At 36.6% G+C, this 22488-nt stretch overlaps 1 protein-coding gene across 4 annotated transcripts; it reads left to right on the plus strand.

Moving 5' to 3' along the window:
* Window positions 1–531: 531 nt before the first annotated feature.
* LOC129256358 (protein shisa-like-2A) lies at window positions 532–17290 on the plus strand. Of its 4 annotated transcripts, XM_064096874.1 has the most exons (5): window positions 815–881; window positions 3795–3908; window positions 4638–4809; window positions 13694–13950; window positions 15179–17290. In XM_064096874.1, exons 2-5 carry the CDS (start codon window positions 3851–3853, stop codon window positions 15667–15669), a joined length of 978 nt encoding a protein of 325 aa, XP_063952944.1. In that variant the 5' UTR covers window positions 815–881; window positions 3795–3850; the 3' UTR covers window positions 15670–17290. The 4 variants fall into 4 exon arrangements, with proteins under 4 accessions (XP_063952945.1, XP_063952941.1, XP_063952944.1 ...); XM_064096875.1 differs by lacking the exon at window positions 3795–3908 and having other exon boundaries at window positions 532–881; window positions 13694–13854; XM_064096871.1 differs by lacking the exon at window positions 3795–3908 and having other exon boundaries at window positions 717–881.
* The last annotated feature ends 5198 nt before the right edge of the window (window positions 17291–22488 follow it).

Consider the following 22488-nt stretch of genomic DNA (forward strand, 5'->3'; position numbering starts at 1 on the left):
GTAAAATATATTCTGGGCGATTAATATCTAATTGGGCAAATTTATTTCCCAATTATTAGTTTTATTACCCAATTTGGACAGATTTTAACCAATAGTTGTGTGGACAGTATGTGCCCAGTGATCATGGTGATGGTTAAAAATTTGGCCTTTTTTGCCCAACCTTTTTAAGAGTGTACATATCAATGTTGATAATACCACATTTGCCTATTTGAAATACAACAGAAGAGTCAGTGACTTTGAGGACAATATATAGTAAATAATGAAGGAACCTACCAGAAAAGCTTGTAAAATCAGCAGGTTCCTTAGGAAAGATATGCATCAGAGAATCGAATGTAATTAATACTCACAAACACATTGGTAATTTTGACCAATAATCGCATCAAAATGTAATTATGTTCACCAATTCTTAAATAGGCATATATGCCTACGCATGTCTATCGCTGGCGTTCATCTTCGATGCGTCCCGTGAGGTTTACGCACCTTTTATTTCCTCAGGGGGTAGCTATAAATTCGCTTCGATCGTCTGATCTCTTTTCCAAGTGGACAACATTATTACCTGCATCTATGCGTGTGAGATGATGCATGCATTGTAGTAGAAAATTTACTATCATGCATACACTACACATTCAGTCGACTTGCTTTTTAACATTATAATATCGATTAGTCCTGATCTTAAAGAAAAGGGCCATCCCATTTTGCGGTTTGGATAATTTGGATATATTCATCACCGATTCTCATTCGTACGCGGTGGATGGCAGTTTATTGATGCAGGGTTGGATGCAGTATTGAGATCTTGGTTGAGATGTCTTTCTTGGATTGTAAGACAATTTTAAGCGTTTTCTTTATCACCTCGCAGCTTTTATCTTGGATAATCCAAACAGGTAAGGTGCTATCTATATACGTAATAATATCTAACTTAAATGATACATGAATGGGGATAATTGTATATGTAAGCTAATCTGACTAAAGCTTGGTTATTTATTATTAAACATTATTATTTGCATCGATCATAACAAATGTTTAAATCACACTTTTCTATATTCCATCAATCCGCTATTTAACTATCAAAGCTATGTGATAACAGAATGCTCCAAATGTCAAGCTTCACTTTAAAACACTCTCTTCGGTCACCATTTTCCCTTGAATATATTAATCAATAATTATTTTTAAGTGGCAGTGTCGTTAAAACCACGTTCTTTGCAATACTCTGTTATACCTTATACTGTATATTAAAATTTATCTCAAATATTAAGTTTCGCCCTTGAAAATATTAAAAAATTATTGCTAGTTCTCTACACTCTCTCGCATAGTCCCTATAATTTAAACACATAGAGTAACAGATCCTTTTCTGATTGCCAGTCTTGCCCCCCCCCCCCTCCATTGTAAAATAAAATACCATACCATTATACTAATCGTAATATTAGATCAGCTCAGAAGGATCGTTTAAATTGCCCTTGTGTTCAGACCAAGTTTTATGCAAAACGATCCTTTGCCCATGCTGCCCCTTCACTTTGGAATACCACCCCATCATATGTAAAGAACTCTTCTCCACCCAAGTTTAAATCCACTTTGAAGACATACTTATTTTAAAAAAATTAGTTAGTGCCACGATTTCCAGCAAATTTCTCCTTTTTTAAAATGCCTTTTCTGTCTCCTTCAAAAGCGCATATAGGGACGCATTTGGCAGTGATATGCGCTATATAAGCATGTTGGTATTATTATTATTATTATACCAATATGTTCTCAAATGCATTCTTAAACAGTTTCAATATGTGATGTTTATTTGCTGGGTCGCTACGCCCCATCACATAACAATTCGAATCAATGATTATCGCCGGGACGGGGCAGTTGATATTATAGACACCAATACCTGGCCAGCTACAGAAGTCTGCCATCCCCATGCATATCCACAGAACATTTTTCTTGTAGGCTTTATGACATTACTAAAGTCATAGCTTTCTAGGCCCCAAGTAGCAGCCCCCCCCCAAAAAAAAAAAAAAGTGAATAAATGAATTAATAAATAAATGAATAAATAAATACAAATAAAGAATGAAAAAAAAAAAATTATTACATAATACCATGTCTATATAATACATGCTATTAAAATGAACTTCCGCTTTCATTTGCTTTAGGCAAAGAGGCATGGATGGGCACACAAAATTCAGTAACAATATGATACTCCCAAATTGTGGTTGATTCAGTTTGATAAAATCTTTAATGTAATCTTATTATTTAAAGATATAAAGTGAAATCATCAATCATCAATTGAACATAGTTATCTCAAAATATTCTTTACAATTTATGTGGCGCCATATAGGCAATAAAATGATTTGCTGGGCAATTAGTCATATATATAGCATAATAAAGATCATTAAAACCCATTTTCCTTTTTAAAAAATGAAGTTAGTCATTTTGTAACAAGATGATATTAATATGAATGGAAAACAGCATTTGAAACATTTAATAAGAATAATAATGATGTAAAGGCCTACATTTTAGAATATGACCTCAGTTGATATTCTGTGAGCTACACGTGGAAAGGACTAATTAGTACTTATCAGACAAACACACATACGTCATAATTGTTTCGTCTTTTTGAGAGCGTCGGACTTGAATAAAATAACATCCTGCCTTGGCTATTGGTCTTTCCCTTCTTGGCCCCTAAAATGCCCCCCTCCCTCTTTCATTATCATAATGGGTGTCTTCATATTATGGTTTTAATGACATTAATGTCGGAAGCGATTATTCACATGAAAATACCGATCACCAATTCGTTCACAGTTGGTTTATTTCATTGAACCCTTATTGGTTCAATAAGTCCAAGCTGGTCCATAAATGCATAAGGATAACAAGATATTTATTTCACAAATAAAAATGTGCAAATCGATGTTAATTATGAAAAGAGCGTGGTCAACTTAATATAATGCTTAAAGAACCTAATCTCTATCTAGAACATGGCGTGTGTACTTCTACAAAGCCAATCAAAACGTTTTTTTTACTTTTTCCATTTAATAATTTTTCCCAACATAAAATTGTACCTAAAGTAAGGTAAGCTGTAAAATACGAAATGGAATTATGAAACAGAAAGAGTTTGTATACATCTCCTGAAAGGATGTGAATCTTAATTAACCTTAACCGAACTGAATATACCATAATCATGTGAATAGGGTCTTGTATTGCCCCCCACATCATCCACGTCAAGGAAGTTTAGATATACTTGTTATGGGGTTGACTCACAAATATATTCGATCCCCAAATCCCGATGGCAGTTTCATAAAACTCTGCGTATAGTTATGCATGACTTTACAAACAACTTGAAAACGACGGTCAAAAATGTGAGCAAACATTTATTTTCATGAAATATTACCAAACTACGATTGTATATCACAATGATGTATTAAGGCACAGAATACACTTAGTCCTGGAAATGTCTTTTAACAGAAAATTAATCAATATACAAATTCAGCATATCTTCAACTTCAGCTAGTCCATCGAGACATACTCGTATCGCCTCTGTGCTTTGTGTAAAGCCCCCTGATGACGCAAGGGGGAAACTTTCACACCCCGCAAAGTTTGAGGACGTGAATTAAGCGCACAAAGAATCGTCGACGATCAAAGAAGTTTTATAATCAACGCTAAATTGTTATTTCTTGTGGCGTAGGATCTCTAAATTATCCGTTTTTGTTACGGAACTCTGCATCAAAAGGGCCACAATTTTGCTTTCCCTTATTATCTTCATTAATGATGTGATGTGCTCACATTTTTTAATGCTACTCTAATTTCTTGTCTTGGAGTGTTTAATAGTGTGCATTGTGGATATTAAACGAGATATAAGTTGGATTAATACAAGATGGATTTTGAACTCCCGGAGTTGCCTGATGTTTTCAAAGGGCAGGATAGCGGTACGAGTAAGTAAATTTCAACAACAAAAAGTCGTATTTTTATTTTTCAGACCTTTAAAAAAAAATTAAGATTGCTGACATCTTTTGGAAGTTTTCTTTCCTAAGGTTATAGGCTCTTTGTTATAATTTCCCTTAGTTATAGGAGTCCTTTTCTTACAAATCTGATTTGTAAGTTTCTTAAAAACGTTCTTATTTATTTCAAGAGCAAAGTTGTAGAAGTAGTAGTAGTAGTAGCATAGTAGAAGTTATAGTAGTAGTATGATATAGTGGCGGCGGTGGTGGAATTATTATTATTATCATTAGTAGTAGTAGTAGTAATAGTAGTAGTAGTAGTATATAGTAGTATTAGTATATAGTAGTAGTAGTATCATTATTATCATCATTGTTATTATTATCATTATTATCATCATTATTATCATTATTATCATTATTATTATCATTATTATCATTACTATTATCATTATTATTTTATTATTATCATTATCATCATCATTATTATTATTATTTTGCCCCCAACACACACACACACACTCTCTACCCCTCCCCCCTCTCCCTCTCTCTCTCTCTCTCTCCTTCTGTCTGGGGTTAATGGCATTGACTTTTTTTCCCCTTTCACTCCAAATCCTCCGTTCGGATCGAACTTCTTATTGCTATCTTGTTTTGGGGTGGGTTTTTTTTTTAGTTATTCTTTTTATGAAAATGCTATTGTGAATATCAATATTTTCGATTTGATAGCGGGTGAATTCTGTGAAGCCTACGTTGATGACGCTGGGACCTACCACACCAGTAAACATTGTCCAGGACCAGATGCTATAGAAGATGCTCTCAAGAACATCTACTGCTGTGGTTCTGCAACATACAAATACTGTTGCAGCAAACCCACTGGATATTTCTTAGAACATTTCAAGTAAGTATTGATAATTGCTCCACACTGAATCATAAATCATGATCTTGGAAACGGTATGAAAATCACAGGTTAGGATAATGCCATCCAGGGAGCTGCTCAAAAGGGTTGATTGTGGGCACACAAAGTATAGTTATGATAGAATTGTCATTTGTTTTCGGACACCCTTTCAACAGCCTCCTCCCCCCCCCCCCATGTCACTCCGACGGTCTGTACTTTCACCTTTATTATCATTTCTGCATAAATTATGTACTGAAATTTATAATATTTTGTGAGCAGGTCATCATGACCTCCTCTCTGTATTTTCCTTCGTGACTATGACGATGAGATTCTATCGGGTTCAAACAGGAAATCACATGAAAATTAATTGACTGACGGAATGATTTCCATGATAATTAATGAATTACGTGATGTAGGGTGGCTATGTCATGCCCTTATGGATAGAGCGGATTGCACAGAGCACACGACGGTGTGGAGAATATTAAAGGGAATTATGCTTGTCTGATGCTTCGCTATATGAGGTCAAAATCATCCAACCCTCATCATCGCTCTGACATAATAATCTCTGAATAGTTGGTTTTTCAGATCACCCCCCCCCCCCTCAGGCGCGGATCCAATGGGGGCCAGCTTGGCCCCCCTATTATTTGGCAACCCCCCAAAAAGATGTCCTTTTTAACTTGAGAGAAACGCTTCGCGCGCTCGCACCAGTTGTTAAGCTATACACCGATCACCGTTCAAAATTACAAAAAGGAGCTTAGAATGTCAATTTTTAAGGTCGGAATATCAAAAATTATCAGCTCACGCTTCGCGCTCTGATTATTTGATTACTGAAATATTATCGTCTTTATGGCTGACTGCAATCAGTCCTTCACGGGCCCTTTTCGATCAGGCCAGAAAGGATATTAAAATGTTCTGCTCGTGCTTCACGCTCGCGGTAACTCTTATCTTATTATGCATCTTGCTTAGGAGCACAAACATTGCACATAATGTTCAATTTTCAGGACAAAATTCATGAAATTTCCCAAAATTTTAGGTCGCGCTTCGCGCTCGAACTAAGTAGAACTTATGAGACTATTATTTATGTTGTTTTATAAGAATAAAGCTAAGAAGTGACTGTTATGACTACCCCTGCAAAGAAACAAACAAAAATCATCTTTGCGCGGTCGATCGGGGGAAATGTGGGAGAAAATCGTTTTCGCCCCCCCCCCCTACTGGCGAAAGCTGGATCCGCCCCTGCCCCTTATCCGCTGCCGACGCGCTGCCATCACCTCCTGCCTCCCAGATACCGAAAATTCTGTCTACGCCCTAATTTTGAACACGTAACGAGGGATGCCTGTCATACCACGCTCTCAAAGTCTCTGTGTTTCTAACCTGGAGCAACGTACACACACCTGTTCTCACTTACGTCACCTTATAAGACAGATAGAAGAGATTTTGCCGAGGTTCATCACAATAATTTGTTTACTTATATAATATCTTTAATGTTCACGTACATTATGCTTATTATTATGTTATTATGCTCATCGTGTCGGTGGGCCTCAGAATATCGCCTTCTTTGTCAACTACATTTGGAGGTGTGTGTTTTTAATATGTACTCGGTGATTTGAGTTTATTTTTAACTCATTCTAATTGAAATATCATCATGCTACATCATATTTTGACCATGATGATAGTGGGCCGACACTGTAAAATTAAATTCATAACACAAGATATCTGAATTTCAATCTCAAGCGACACGCTTTTCAGGAAGATATGATAAAATCTATCATATCCATAGTTCGTTCAAACAAAAATGTGCAGTTATTTCTGAAGAATATTAGATTTAGTGTTAAAATTATATATTTCGCCGTAGATAATCACAACTGCGAAGTTTGATTTGATTTGATTTTATTTATTTCTGCATTCACTTCAGTATCAAAATTACAAAATACATGCATACAATAAACAAAGGTAATAGTATGAATAGTGAAAATAAATATCAACAAGATGTATTATACATTTTTCAAAACAAGATGATTATTTAAAGGGATGCAGGAGACCGCCATCGTGAACGATTAGGCTTGATGATGATGATGGCGGCCTCGTAAATTTTTAGATAATAAGAATAATTTATTGAAATAGTGACTCTATAAGTGTAAAAAGAAGTGCCCCAATTTCACTTTCTTGTTCTATTCATCTTCATTTTCTTTTGCAACTTTTTTCGTTAAAGCCATCTTAGGCAAGATTTTATTTGTTACATACTATAGTTTTCATAATTTAAACTTTGCCATCAGAGTAGCAATTAAATGAACGTCGAAGTCATTTTGAGGCCAACAAATCAATTTGATCAATTGTCACGTGGTCTCACTCTCGCTAATCAGATGACCTCTGGAAAGATCAAACTTCCTTCAATGCAATGCGAGACAAAGAACAAATCAGGTTATGACGTCATTCAATTATATCTGTGATCAAAGGCTTGATGCAATCATGGCATGGCTATACTAGTACTAGATTATACTTCTTCATGAAGTTAGGAACAGAACATAAATCACATACAAGAAAAAAAACACAGACGAGGGAGTAAAAATACAAAAACAACGTACAAAAAAAACAGAAAGGAAATTGAAATTAACAATGATCCTGATGATAAACGAAATAACTATTCATAAAGAGAATTCACCAGATAATTGATCCAGAGCTCTATTAAGAAGAGTGAGGAAAGTGAAAAAAATAACATACAGAAAGCAAAGAATATTATTGCGAAAACAGCTTAATATTTGATAACACTTGAGAAAGTGGGTTTTTTTTATTGTACGATGTTACTTTTCTTATAAAAACAATTGATGACATTCTCTGTTCTTAACGTATTCAATTGAGCAAGCATCATAAACAAAATTTCATTTGACAGTCTCAACCAACGATTATTTCAAGTAGTCGGCAAAATTCCGTTTACACTTTTTAGGTGTAAGTCAGGCCTTATCAAAGCGACGGGGTTGCGTCCTCTGTAGAGAACACTGTTTAACCATGTTTGAAAACAAGTGCTGTGAACACCGGGACAGCTGCTTGCCAAACACCTTCTTACGAATAATGTGACCATCTTCTACTAGGTAGATGTAGAAGGTTGTCTCAGGCCATGGATCACGGTTCAGCCTACTTTGGGGAAATCACCCCGTCATATTCTGAAAAGCACTTTATTATATTCGGGGGCGCCTAATTGAACCAGTTCGCTAATTATCGTAAACAACAATACTATGTTCATTTTCCACACAGTATAGTACTTTAAATTAAATAAAACAATATAATCATAGTCTCCATAATGACGAAGGTTATAGTTCTTTATTTTAGGGGTTAGAATATGTAGAAGTTATATGTTACAGTAATCTGTTGGTATTGAAATATCCCAAATAGTCGAAGCACTTGACCCCAAATGCACCCCGTCGTGTTCAAATGCCTCTCACTCTCATTTATGATGTCAATATCAGTCAGATCAAAGCTCATCTCGCTGATGAGTAAGAACGGGAATGCATAGCAATGAATTATTATGCAGTTATGATAAACAGTAGATTTTTCGTTACGTCCATATCAAATAGACTTGATATGTTAAAAATGCGATCCATGCATCTCCTCTTTCGCTCTCACAGTCTTCATTTCATCTCTGCCAAATCCATCCTTTCCATCCCTCTCTCTCTCCTCGTCCTCTCGCATAATAGTACTTCCCGCTTTCATAAATCCCAGTTCTGTCGATAATCTTATGAATTTATATCAATGTACATAAACCTGCATGAAGGTTTTTATGTTTATGAAACCGCAATATATATAAGCTTCGGATCAGACCATCATGATTCCTTGCTGGGATATTAAACTTTACCTCAAGACAAGTTCAGAGGTATGGATTAATCAATTCTGAAATCGACCCTGCCGGTCCTCCTACGCTCTCATTCTATAACTATTCCATCGTATGCAATCACGTTGTACGCTTCGATCTAAAGGGGGGGGGGTGAATCAGTACTGGGGTAAATCCTCCACCATTTTCCGTGTTTTTCAAGACAATATCGTGAAAATCAGTGGAAATGTGACGATTTTAGCTTAGTCTCTTTTATCAGAATATCATTTTAAAAGAGAGATACAAAAACTAAAGCATCCGTTTCGAGGAAACAAAAAATCAAGTTAGTAGAGAATGCAGTTCATTTGATATCAAAATAATGTCTTTTTCATAATCAGAGGGGTAACATTTTCTTAATTGAGAATTGTATATTATGTAAATATAAAAAGTAATTTACTCCGTACACTTGTAATGAATCATTCTTGTAATATATGAACTCATGCATATTGATATGATGGAACAATTACATTTTCACATAAAAATTATTAATTGAGCAAAACTCCGGTGAATTTTGTTAAAATCAGACCGTTGGATATGTATTTGGAAATAGGAGGCAGGATTTAGATAGTAATAAATAATTTTGTGCAGTCAGGTCAATAGTGTAATCTTCATCATCGTTTATAATCCTTTGTCATGAGTAATACATTAGTTTTAATTGCTATCAACTTTGTCATCTTCTTCCTCCTTCCAAAATTGACTTATCTTGATATTCCTATCAATATTCCCGATATTACAGCGTGATAATCATTATCATCGCCGTCGTCACCATCACTATCTTCACCCCTATCATCATCATTAATATTACCATAGTTTATTGTCATCAATATCTTTATCATGAACATCTTTATCATCGTCATCATCATCAGCAACATCATCGGCGTCATCATCACCACAGTTATCATCATTATCATCATATCATCGTCATATCATCATCATAATTATCATCATCATCATCGTCATCATCATAATCATCATCGTCATCATCATCATTATCATCATCATTATAGCCGTCAACATAAGTAATCTTCATCATAATCCTCTTGACTGAACTATACGTTCTTTGCTATATGCCATGTCATCTTGAAATCTCAGTATGCGATCTGATATGCTGAGGAGGCGAAGTTGCTCCTGATATTATTGTATAGGGAAGAAAGTCATTTTGCACAGAGGAGACAGAGATCGTGTTCGAAGATGGCGAGATGATGACTTGGAGGAGAATTTCCTAAGGGGGGATAAAAAAGGGGGGGAGATAACGAACTGAATGGGAGAGGGAAATAAATCGAAGTAGGGCAGCATAAACTGGGAAATATAAAATACTGTAGTGGGGGTCATTAGAATACAAGACAAATATTGGGAGGGGACTATATAGAAGCTAGAAGGATTGAAGGAAAGATAGTTTAAAAAGGGGGGAACAAGATTGAGACGAGAAAAGAAAAATTATAGCTGGGCACAGAGAAATTCTTCCATTCCATTCTTCTCATGATATGATTATATTGATTTAATTATATTCAATTATATTGATTTAAATTTGACATGCATGTTAATTTATATTTGAATCACTTATTTGAATATGTATATTATTTATTTAATGTTGAATTTTGTTCATGCTTTTATTTAAATTGAATTAATTTATCATGTAATTATTTGTCTTATGTTGAAGAATGAAAAATAAATTGAAAAAAAAATGATAATGATGAATACGACATAAGAGATGAGATAAAGGACAACAGATATTGAAAAGATAAAGACATTACGGAGAAGAAATGGTATCTAGAATGAAGAGGGTTTTCCTAATATTGAGCCCCCGGCAGGCGGTTGATGAACATGATGATTGTGTACGAGCTCATCTCCGGTTGATTGTACGAGGCCAATCACCATGTTTACCCCTAGCCATATTAAAATGTATATTGAAATGACCAGGTTGGAAACCTGAGAGGCTGCATTACACCCCCCCCCCCCCCCCACCGCTCCCCCTGTATTGAAACATTTCAGTAGCAGATCAAGGGGCATGTTCGCCTGATGCGATTTTGTCCTCAGCTTGGAATATATTCATATGTTTTGATAAAAATGTGTTTTTGCACCTCTTACAAATTACAAAAATGCACATTTACAATGAAACTTCTAAATTGCACAATTTTTTAAATTGCATCCCTATTTAATGAGAAGCACTACATTCCGTATTTTGTTTGTGTTTTATTTCTCATTTCAAAATCATTCTTGCATTGCCAGTTTTCTTGGTGGACTCTTTCTCATGATTGTTTTTTGATAATTTTGATCTGTTTCTATATAGATTTGACCTGAACATCATCATCATCATCATTATCATCATCCCTTTCCAGAAAACCAAAATAATGATGCCCACGTGCTAAAGGGTCTATCATTTTTTCACGAAGACACGCAACAAAACATAATTTAGATGATAAATACATACCATCGTAGGAATGCACATTGCGTGGATGTTAATCTAATCTAATATCAGTTTAAGAGTGGATTTTGAGGGATGTCTTTATGTAGGAAGTCGCACCCACGCGTGTGAGAAGGATCACCCTCTTGTATACCATGTTTTGATCTTGCTAGATTATCTACGTTAGATCGTAAAATGCTATGTCGATGCCAAGACTGGTATAGTCATCTAGCGTATGAGTGTAAGACTTTCCTTTCTTGTCTTTGCTGTATTTTCAACATCTTTTATTCCATCGACAAGAATATGAATATAATTTGTGCAAAGTGAAATATATTTGGTTAGGCCTATATCAAACAGAGGACCGATATCATCATGATTGTTATTAAGTCTTCTCCATTGCGGATACATGCATGACCGTACGTAGCAGCGGAAGGTACAGGGGGGGGGGGTTCTCAGTCGCTTTGCTCCCTCGCTTTAATGTATTCTGTATTCTTTAATTTTACTTATTTGTGCCCCAGCATGGTTACGGTCATGTCTATACATGTGTTGCTTATAAATGGAAATTAAAGGGAAATGAAACCTTTGAAACAAGATAGCTTGTGCGAAAACACAAATATAAAAAAAAATAGATCATCGAAGATTTGAGAAAAATTGAATAAATAATAAGAAAGTTATGAGGATTTGAAGTTTAGATAATTATTGTAATGGCAATGCGAAAAAAAATGTGTGATGTCACATGTGAACAACTTTCCCATTAATTTTGTATATATATTTCACTTAAACTGCCTATTGTATCACATCTAATAGTAGACCATATTCTTTCTATAGGAGGGCATGTAATACAGATGTATTAAGAATACATTATGGATAAAGAGTTTGTATCCCCATAAGGAAAAGCGAAAAGAGACATTTTGGGGGTATTCCATAGTCCATCAAAGGGAAAGTTGTTCACATGTGACATCACACATCTTTGTCGCACTGCCAATGAGGTTTAGCATTACTGATCGCAATATTCAAGTGCTCATAACTTTCTAATTATTTGTCCGATTTGATGTTATTCTTTGATTTTTCTGTTTCCACGTAAAACCCACTTGTTCCTAAGGTTTCATACTCCTTTAAAATCTAAATGCAAATTCGTAACGAATATAAATACAACATTACTGAATTATCATAGTAAGACACCCTTTATCATGTTTATTCTCAGTTTAACAACACAAAAGGTTTCATTTTACTTTTCTTATTATTGATATTTTATGCATTTTGAAATAAAAGACTTCATTCAGTGTTCTTCATTATGTCATCTCGTGTCCATTACGGGTATATCCTAATAATGATAATTAGCTCATCACACGATTGAATACATTGAATACTCGTGTTATTTTGTTTTCTTCAAGTAAGCATCGTCAGTATACAGAACATGAGTTGGAGAAGCGGTTGCTTATAATAATTGACTTGTCAAATTCACATGGGCAACTACTTTCTCAGCTGCTCAAGTACTGCTTGTCTAAATAAACCACATGGCTGTAATCAGGTTTATTTGGAAATTATTTGCAGCATGCTGAGACTCAAATCAACAGTATCATCACCTTTTCTTCTTCTCCTCCTCCTCCTTCTCATTCTCTGTCTCCTCTCTTTTCTTCTTCTTCTCCTTCTTCTTCACCTTCTTCTTTCTTTCTCCTTCTCCTTCTTCTTATTATTATTATCATTATTATTACTATTATTATTATTATTATTCCCCTTCTTCTTCTCCTTCTTCTTTTTCTTCTTCTTTTGTTACTCTTCCTCTTAAACTTCATCTTACTCTTTCTCTCTGTGTATGTATGTATCTTTTTTTTTCTCGCCCCCTCCCATGTATCACTGTTTACACTTATTTCCGAACCACATATCATGCATATGGTAATGATTAAGTATGTGTCTGATTTGAGATGGGGGTATATATTCTGATCAAAATAAGCACTTGATGTGTCATTCTCTTGCTTGTCCCTTTGTAATTCATATTCTGAAACAAGATGTAAAAATAGAATTTACTTATGCCAAAAGCCAAATGAATAGCCTCGCAAATAGCTCTGGCCATTCAAAAACAAAAGGTTGGCAAATCTCTGCGATAAAAACTTTGGTGTGCTTTTTTTTTTTAATGCACTGCCCTCATTCTGAAAATCTTTTTTTTTCTTTCAACATTTCATGAATATATAAATCAATATCAACAGTTACAAAATAATTATTACAGATATAAAATTACAAATCATGAAAAACATATATAAATATATATATATATATATATATATATATATATACAAACATTCTTCATTCTCAAAATTTTCTTGAGAGCATAACGAGCAAGCCAAAAGATCGATATTTTTAGATATATTGGGATAATTCTGCCATAGATTTGGCTCCTCGGAATGGTATTATAGTTGAAACTATCATAATTTTATTAAGGAAATCAAATAAATCCAATAAGAAAGGAATCGAATGCCAGAAATAAACATTTCTTTTTGGGCGTGTTAACCATCCCCCTCCCCCCTCCCACTCAAGACGATAATGTTGATAAATTGTAACTTTGTAAGTCAGTTAACCAGTTTAATTTAAATCAATTTAACTCACACTTATTTCCTATATAGCATCGGTGCTTTCGTCGGTGGCTCCATCGCTATCGTCATCGCACTCATCATCGGTATCATCCTATGTTGCTGCTGTTGCTCTTGCTGCTGTTGGAAACAAAAACAGACTCGAAGACGGAGTATGAGAGCCAATGGACCGGGACAATCGGCCGTGGCTTACAGTACGTATCCTGCTAATGGTGTTGAGAGGGCTCGAGGTCCAAGTCTCTTTGGTCGTATTGTCCCACTGTCTCATATCCCTGTTATTAGACATTTACGTAAGTGACAGTTTGCATGACGAATGAATGCAAGAACGAGATGGAACGAAGAGGCAACGGAATTGTGTTTGTAAGAGCATCGTTATGCATGCTTTATGATTTAATTTTGGTAATCAATTCAGATGAATACTGATTGTGGCCATAACTTTAGGGGGGGTAGGCTTTCAATAAATACAATCACTTTTGAAGGGTTATGTAATGTACCCAGGTGCGTTGCTATGTCAGTGCATTCATTCTCTTTTGTTAGGCATACTTAAAGCCCTCAGTTGCAAATAACAATAAAAACAGCACCTCAACCGAAGTGGTCTTTAGCGTAACAGGACAACTACTCCGGTAAAACAACTTCCCAATTTAAATTATAATAAGATTCCCCACGAACATGACGAACAATCGACCAGTCCTGGGTGGGGGAGATCTTCCCAGTGTACTCCAACAGACCTAAACTGCAATTCGTTCAAAGAGGAGTTAATTGGGCAGTCGTCCGCCCATGGCATCCTAGAACCGTAACATTTCATTAATATTCATTCATAACTTCGACAACATCTGAACTAAATAAAATTTTCTGGTCAAATGTTGAAGGAAAGCATGGCCTCCAAGTATTTCAATCAGCGTGATCACTTGCACATGTATATTTTATTGAATGATCGTATATGCCTATTTCGGCCTATAGTTTCTTTTATTCGAATTATTTTAATTTTGGGGTTTCCTCCTTTTTTTGGAATGTATTATTTATTGAAAGCATCTTGCATGGATTTACTTTTTTAGTATTGTTCATTTTATCCGCCTATTACCGGCATCAAACTTCTTGCATGTTATCACAAACAACCCTATATTAATATGAATGATTCTCTATGGGTTTTACGGGGTAATGAAGGAGAGGATGAAGATAAACGGATATCAGTTATGAATGAGAAGAATAGAAAATAAGCCCCACGTTCGATTACCCGGGCCTTTGTGAAGCCCGGGTCTCGTTTATTCATTACTATTTAATACAAAACTCGTATGCATCCAAAAGAAAGTACTATCTTGTCATTACATTGGTTCTGCATGCTCATTCTTTTTTTTTTTTTTTAATTGACACCTTGTTTATATTCTACTAACGGGAGGGGAGAGATAAATATTATTTTGCGTAACGTTTATGAATAATACTAAGATTCCTTAAGAAATTTAAAAAAGGAAGAAAATTCTTGCCTTTCTAATGTCGAATTGCATTTTTTTTAAATTATAGATGGACCTAGAACAGTGGTGAGCGCTACGCCAGTCGTTCGTGAAACTCCCCGAGCCGCCCCACCCTCAGCGGTACCTAACTCGTATCCCAAGCAGCAGTATCCCCATCAGGTGGGCGTGGCCCCGAGTCCTCATCAATCTCCACATCATCAACCGTCACCACACCACATCCCACACCACGCCACCACGGCATCCCCTGTGCACCATCAACAGCCTTATACAGCACCGCCTATCGCCACCCCGGCACCACCAGGCGTCATCTCGGCAGGTGCAGCAGGCGGCTACCATTCACCCCATCACATTGGATTCGCACCCCACGTTGACCAACCACCGCCTTACGTTTCGACAGTTTCACCGGCGCAAATGCAGGCGCCGCCGTTATTGGACAAAGGTGGATATCACGTGCAGGGGGGTTTGGGAGGACCGAGTGCACCGCCAGTCTGCAATGATCCACCTCCCGCTACCAATCCTCATTATCAAGGCAACTTCTGAAATTATGATAGCCAAGATTCGAGCAGCAAACATTGACAAATTGTATGTTACGTGAATGCAATATGAAATTATTTCGTGCCGTGATCAAAAGCAATAGGACTGCGTCTTAAAACTGAGATCGGACACTCTTTGCTTTTTATTTTGTGAATAACAATTATGCATGATCAATTTACATGATAACACACTTTATTGTGTCTTTCTTTTATCACTGTTATGACGAAAGTTGTTCAATAACTAGTTTGGCAACATGATCATGGATTATATAGACTGCAGTATGTTTCCTTGCCACTAGATATTTGACAGACATCTCAACATTTCTTTTTATGGTACATGAACAATACACATCGGAAAGTCAAACGGCCCCGTCACCTATTATCGTCTTTGTTATCTACAGACGACCGCAAACTCGAACATTTTCGATTTTCAAAACGAATAGCGTTGTCTATCAACATCTACTGTAGATAGTATATAAACCCATGAGGCCCCCCCCCCCCCTCCCCTTAAACACACACACTCACACATACTCTACACATGCCGCTACAATAGAATCAGAGGAAAAGGATGGAAACGGCAAGAAAATAGAAGGATAAAAGTAGCATGCCAATAAGATAGTCAAGGTGGGTGTTTCATAAAGCTGTTCGTAAGTTAAGAGCGACTGTAAGAACTGGTGATCCTTTCTTGTGGAAAATGCGGGGGGGGGTGGTATATTCATTGACGATAATTAAGCGCGTAAGAAAGGTTCACCATTCGTTCTTAAAGTCGTTCTTTACTTACGAACAGCTTTATGAAACGGCCCCTGGTATGGTCTAGGTATATAACTTAACTCATTATACCACCATTATTCTACAGAGGAAAAAAACGAGGTCGCCTCTAGCTGGATCATACAGAGGCGGTGTCATTTAAATATATATATAATATTTCAGGCCGTCTTGCCTCCCATAAAATGACTACCGTCGCCTTTGTATGAACTAGATATACATTCAATTTGGAAAAAAAATTGGAGCACTCGTTTCTCATACGGTTTAGTTTAGTTTTACGACAATATTGTTACGTTTTTCTTTGGGTTAACTTGTTTTGACGCACAAAAGACTCTGCACAATATAGTTCACGATTTCATCTGCTTTATTTTACGAGGGTAGCGTGGTACAAGTTAAGATGTTCTCCTGTTCACTTCAAAATCAAGACTGACTCAATATGTCCAAATCACCATAATCTAGTATTGAACCTACCAGCAGATCTGATCTCACATGGACTACAATTGTAACAGTTTATATAAGGAACAATACACCCAATTTCAATCCCTTGAGAACAGAAAGCTTAACAAGAATTAAGTAGTAAACAAAGGATAATCACATGGAGTGTACAAAAGAGCAGAATACATGAAAGAGAGGAGACAACTGAACAGTCCATGGGAAATGCAAACAAATGCTGGAGTAACCTGTTAAGCAGGAAGGGAGCATTGACTCAGTGGTCATTCCCATATTACTAACATTAATAATATTACATGAACTAAAACCCCTTGGGAATAACAAACAGACTTTACACTTCAATAAGATGGGGCGAACAACAGCTGCTTAATAACTAAGTCATGAAACACATAACTCTGGGCCGTAACACTGCTCCCCCTCCAATAAAAATGTATTGCCCTCAATACAAACATAGTGGCATTCCAAAAATAAAAACCAAAAAATAAAACCAAAAACAATAGCTATATATATATGTTATGTAGTATAGGTTTGAAACAATAACAGTAACAACAATACACACATCTTATAATATAGTTTTTGCAGCAGTTTGAAAGCGTGAGAAAGAAAAAAAAAAAAGATAAGGGGAAATGTGAATGTACAAAGATACAATGTCCTTAGGAGCATGCGAGTAATGACAAAACCCAATACAAAATAATTAGGAACTTATCTTATATACAGATGATTGATGGTTGATACATCGCATTTGATATTGAGTATTTAAGTGATAAACTAATGAAATACCAAATCAAATATCACAAGTATTTATGTTATAAGAAGTATTGTTCAATACTCAAGACTATGGAAAAAAGGTGGCTGAATTTAGTTCAATAACTAACAAAAGGCATTGAATGTATCATAGGTCTATAGCTGAGGATTAAATCACCTATCGAATTAAAACCACAACATCAACAAAAGCATTTACATAACTATCAAAACCAAACACCCAATATGATTACAACAACACTTAAGACAAATAATAATGTAAATTATGAAATCAGTGCTTGTACGGCTTACGTAATATGCATACCAATATACTTCTACCCAGAACAGAAGAGAGTGAAAAACAAAAAATAAATAAATAAAACTTTTTATAATCATTGATAAAAACAACTGTTTAACTAATAGAACATTTTATCTTGAAGCTGAAATCAAAAAAAGGTGAATATAATTGAAATGTATTTCATGAGTAAGTTCTAGATCTAATAGAAAAGACTACAATATAGAAAAAAAAAACAGAGATAGACTGCGGATACATAAATTTGAGAAGGAAACTGAACAGAATCAGATATGAACCAACATTTACCCAAATTAGTCAATGAGTGTACAACATTCTCAGAACAATTTCTTTTACATCATCTTCAGAGTAACAACATAAATCATTATTCATGAACAAATATATTTTGAACAAGAAAGCAAGAAAAAAAAACTATATACATGTACATATGCATTGCATAAAATAACAAGTTCATTAAGGCTGTAGGTAAGAAGGATAGAGATAGAAAAGATGAAAAAAAATGAAAATAAGATGTGGGAAGGAAAGTGGGGTTTTTTTTCACGGGAGAGAGAGGGGGGGGGGGGTTAGGGTCTGTCATAAGATTAACCAACTCATAAACTGGAAATATATTATAGATAACAGTAGAAACCAACATGCAGGGATATACCCAATCCTAATATTCAACACTTTTTGTTGCTAGTTATATACATAAATCAGCACAATTTGAATCAAACGGCCTGGAAACACCAGCTCAGGCACCTTTGTGTAGGTGCAGGGCATCATCAAATTGGCGACCTCCATCATTATTGTATCCCAAATTACAAACAACCATCACCTCGTCAATACACATCAAATTACTTGGTGTCGTAATTAACACAACGTTAGATTGAGATCACTTGATTCCCCGATACACTTCTTTGTTATCTATATAATATAAGCAACAGTTCCTAACTATAAGCAATATGAACCCAAATTAGGATTTTGGTGTATATTCTCACTTCAGTCAAATAATAAACAATCTTTAACGATTATCAGTGGAAGAGGTGGTTGTGCAGTGGGGGGGGGGTTCAGGAAGGAAACATAATTTATATATTCGATGAAAGTTAGCCAGTGAAGAAACAAGGGATAAGAATAAAATGAAGAGAAAAAGAAAATAAAGAAAAGATCAAGCTCTTTCTCAACACAAAACATATACTCATAAATACCAACTAAAACATTGTTTGGACAGTACGTGACTTCGTTGTCCTGTTCTTGCCTGATAAAACTTGTTCTTGCAATTTGGAAACCCAGTCAGGCAAGTCATTACTTACATACGGTTTTAGCCTATCATGGTGGACTACTTTTGACCGTGACTTATTTTGTTTGATTTCAAACAACAAATCATTTATTTTTCTCACTACTACAAATGGCCCTTGTCACTTTTCTGGATTCAATTTAGGACTCAAACCTTTCTTTCTTGTCTTATCAAGACAATAGACCAGGTTACCAACATTAAATGCATTTTCGCTCAACCGGACATCATGATCCTGTTTCTGTCGTTCGGCCGTTTTCCCTATTTGATCTCTGGCCACATCATATGCCCTATCTAACTCATTTTGCATCTTGAGTACATACTCTTCAACCTTATTAGGCACAGAGTCAGGCCGCAACCCTAGGACTACTTCGAGGGGGGTTTTCACTTCTCTTCCCAACATTAAATAATTGGGAGAGAACCCTGTTGTTTCATGAGTCGTACTGCGGTAAGCAGCTGTTAACAATTTAATGTTGCCATCCCAGTCTTTTTGATTTTTGCTTACATATGACGAAATCATATTGACTAAAGTTTGATTAAATCTCTCTATGAATCCATTCGATTGAGGGTGGTAACCTGACGTTCTAGTTTTATGTATTTTAAGTGCATGACACATGTCACGAAATAGAGCGGATTCGAATGTCCTTCCCTGGTCAGTGTGTATTTCGAATGGTGTTCCAAATCTCGAAATAAACTCATGAACTACCTTATCGGCAACTGTATTTGAACACTGATCAGGGATGGGATATGCTTCTATCCATTTAGTGAAAGTATCACCCACTACCAGTACATATTTGTTACCACTCTCAGATTCAGGAAAAGGTCCTAAGATGTCAATACAAACTCTGTCTAAAGGAGCACCTTGTTGGTAGTTTTTGAGTGGGGCACGAGGGGTCCTGTGAGGTCTTTTCCTCGCACCACAAACACTGCAAGCTAGAATGTAATTCCTAACTGTTTCTTTCATCTTATACCAGTAATAGTGATGTCTGATTCGACTCAAAGATTTCTTCATGCCCAAATGGCCTGACATCACATTATCGTGGTTGTTTTCCAAAATCAACTTTATCAATGATTTAGGTGTGACGAGTGTCAAGTGTGATTTGGATGGACCTTCATCATACCGCTTGTATAATACATCATCAATTAATACAAGCTGGTCCCACAATAACCACAGATTTCTGATTATTGGACTCTTGTCCTGTATCTTTTCACGATTAGGTCTCACATTTGATTCTTTCATCCAAACCCAAACAACACCAATATCTTTATCTTGCCTTTGAATTGTTGACAGGCTTGATGCAGTCACCCCTAAATTATCTAGAATTGGTCTTCCATTACTTGGTTTGTTCGATTCATTCGAGCTTGCAGTATTTCTTGCCCTTCCTCTTGTGGTTACTTGCCTAACATATTGACAACTAGTACTGCTACACATTTTTACACAAACACATTTGACTGAATGATAGAAGGATCGCATATTCTTAGAAAAGAAAGAGAGAGCAAGATGTATAATCATTAAAACATACCAGATCATCAGTCTTAGTTCTGAACAATACATCTTACTCTCTTTATCGGGTTCTTGAAATTGGACTTCAGTGTCAGTTGAGGTCGATTTTGTTGCTTGTACTCGTCGCATATTTATAAGTGGCACAACATCTTCATAGTCAATGAAGCTGGACCATGCCAGGTGCTTCCTCTTGCAAGCTGTACAGCCGCCACACGGCAAAGCGTCCAAAATAGGTTCGAAGTCATAACAGCTGCATGATTCCGGGCTGCATTGGATTCGTGACAGTGCATCGGCATTGGCGTGACTCTTTCCTGATCGATGCTCCATGGCAAAATTGAATTGGGCAAGGATCTCAAGCCAACGGGCCATCTGATCCGTCGGCTCTCGGAAAGACAGGATCCACCTAAGTGATGAATGGTCGGTGCGGATGGTAAACTTGTGTCCCAGCAGATAATGACGAAAATGATGGGCAAATGTGACGACGGCTAGGAGTTCTCTCCGCGTCACACAATATCGCCGCTGGGTTTTTGTCAGAGTTTTGCTGGCGTAAGCAATGGGACGTTCTTCCATCCTCCCACTCACATGATTAAATTGGATTTGTGACAGCGTTGCACCAATTCCAAATGCAGACGCGTCGGTATCCAAGATGAATCTGCCAGAGTTGCTGGGATACGCCATCAGATTGTCACCAGTCAGGGCCTTTTTCAGTTCATCAAAAGCTTTCCCACAGTCATCGCTCCACTCAAATTGTACGCCCTTCTCAAGCAGTCGGGTTAATGGACGCGCGATTGTTGAAAAACCCTTAATGAACTTTCGATAGTAAGAGCAAAGTCCTAAGAAGGAACGCACATCTCCTACAGTGGTTGGAGTTTTCCACTCGGTCACAGCACTAACTTTCTCAGGGTTTGGTTTTACTCCATCTGTTGTCACAATATGGCCCAGGTAGAGAACCTCCTCTTGAAATAATGCACACTTGCTGGGTTTCAACTTGAGCCCGGCTCTGCTCAAGCGGTGCAATACTTCATCGAGATGGGACAGGTGCTCATCAAAAGTCTTACTGAAGATTATAAGATCATCCAGGTAGACTAGCAGAGTTTTCCATTGCAGACCTTTCATCACTAGTTCCATGCATCTCTCAAAGGTGCTTGGTGCATTAGATAGTCCAAACGGCATTACAATATATTCATACAGACCAGATTTTGTTCGGAAAGCAGTTTTGGGCCTGTCGTCTTCCTTAACTTCAATCTGCCAATATCCTGATTGGAGATCGAGAGTGGAGAAAACTTTACTGCCGCTTAGGCTGTCCAAACATTCATCAATTTTGGGGAGTGGGAAGCAGTCAAATTCAGTCACAGAATTGAGTTTACGATAATCCACACAGGGACGTGTGGTGCCATCTTTCTTCTTCACGTAGACGAGGGGAGATGCCCATGGGGAGGTTGAGGGTTGAATGATACTTGATTCCAGCTGCTCCTGAATTATCTTTTCTTCTTCTCCTTCGAAAGCACGAGGTGGTCTACGAGCAGGTTGGCGAATATAGGCCTGGCTTCTCCGGTATTGATTTCATGCTGAAGAACACCACACCTCCCTAGGTCACTTTTGGACTTTGCGAATATATCTGCATGCCTCTGAAGCAATGCACTCAATTTTCCCTTTTCTGTGTCATTTAGTCCTTCTGAACTTCTCTCATAAAGTTCATACAAATTCTCATGTAGTTGTTGTTTTTCAATTTCTATTTCCATTGTTGGGGTTGACTGTGGTCTGCTAGTCCCCGTGACACTTG

The sequence above is a fragment of the Lytechinus pictus genome, chromosome 3 (genome assembly GCF_037042905.1).
Source record: "Lytechinus pictus isolate F3 Inbred chromosome 3, Lp3.0, whole genome shotgun sequence".
Taxonomy (NCBI): Eukaryota; Metazoa; Echinodermata; class Echinoidea; order Temnopleuroida; family Toxopneustidae; genus Lytechinus; species Lytechinus pictus.

What these genes read in the sequence shown, in the direction of transcription:
- LOC129256358 (XM_064096871.1), top strand. Translation starts at nt 803, where the DNA reads ATGTCTTTCTTGGATTGTAAGACAATTTTAAGCGTTTTCTTTATCACC. An exon ending in ATCTTGGATAATCCAAACAG is followed by an intron (nt 882 to 4,637) that starts GTAAGGTGCTAT and finishes TCGATTTGATAG; the next exon opens with CGGGTGAATTCTGTGAAGCC. An exon ending in TATTTCTTAGAACATTTCAA is followed by an intron (nt 4,810 to 13,693) that starts GTAAGTATTGAT and finishes TTTCCTATATAG; the next exon opens with CATCGGTGCTTTCGTCGGTG.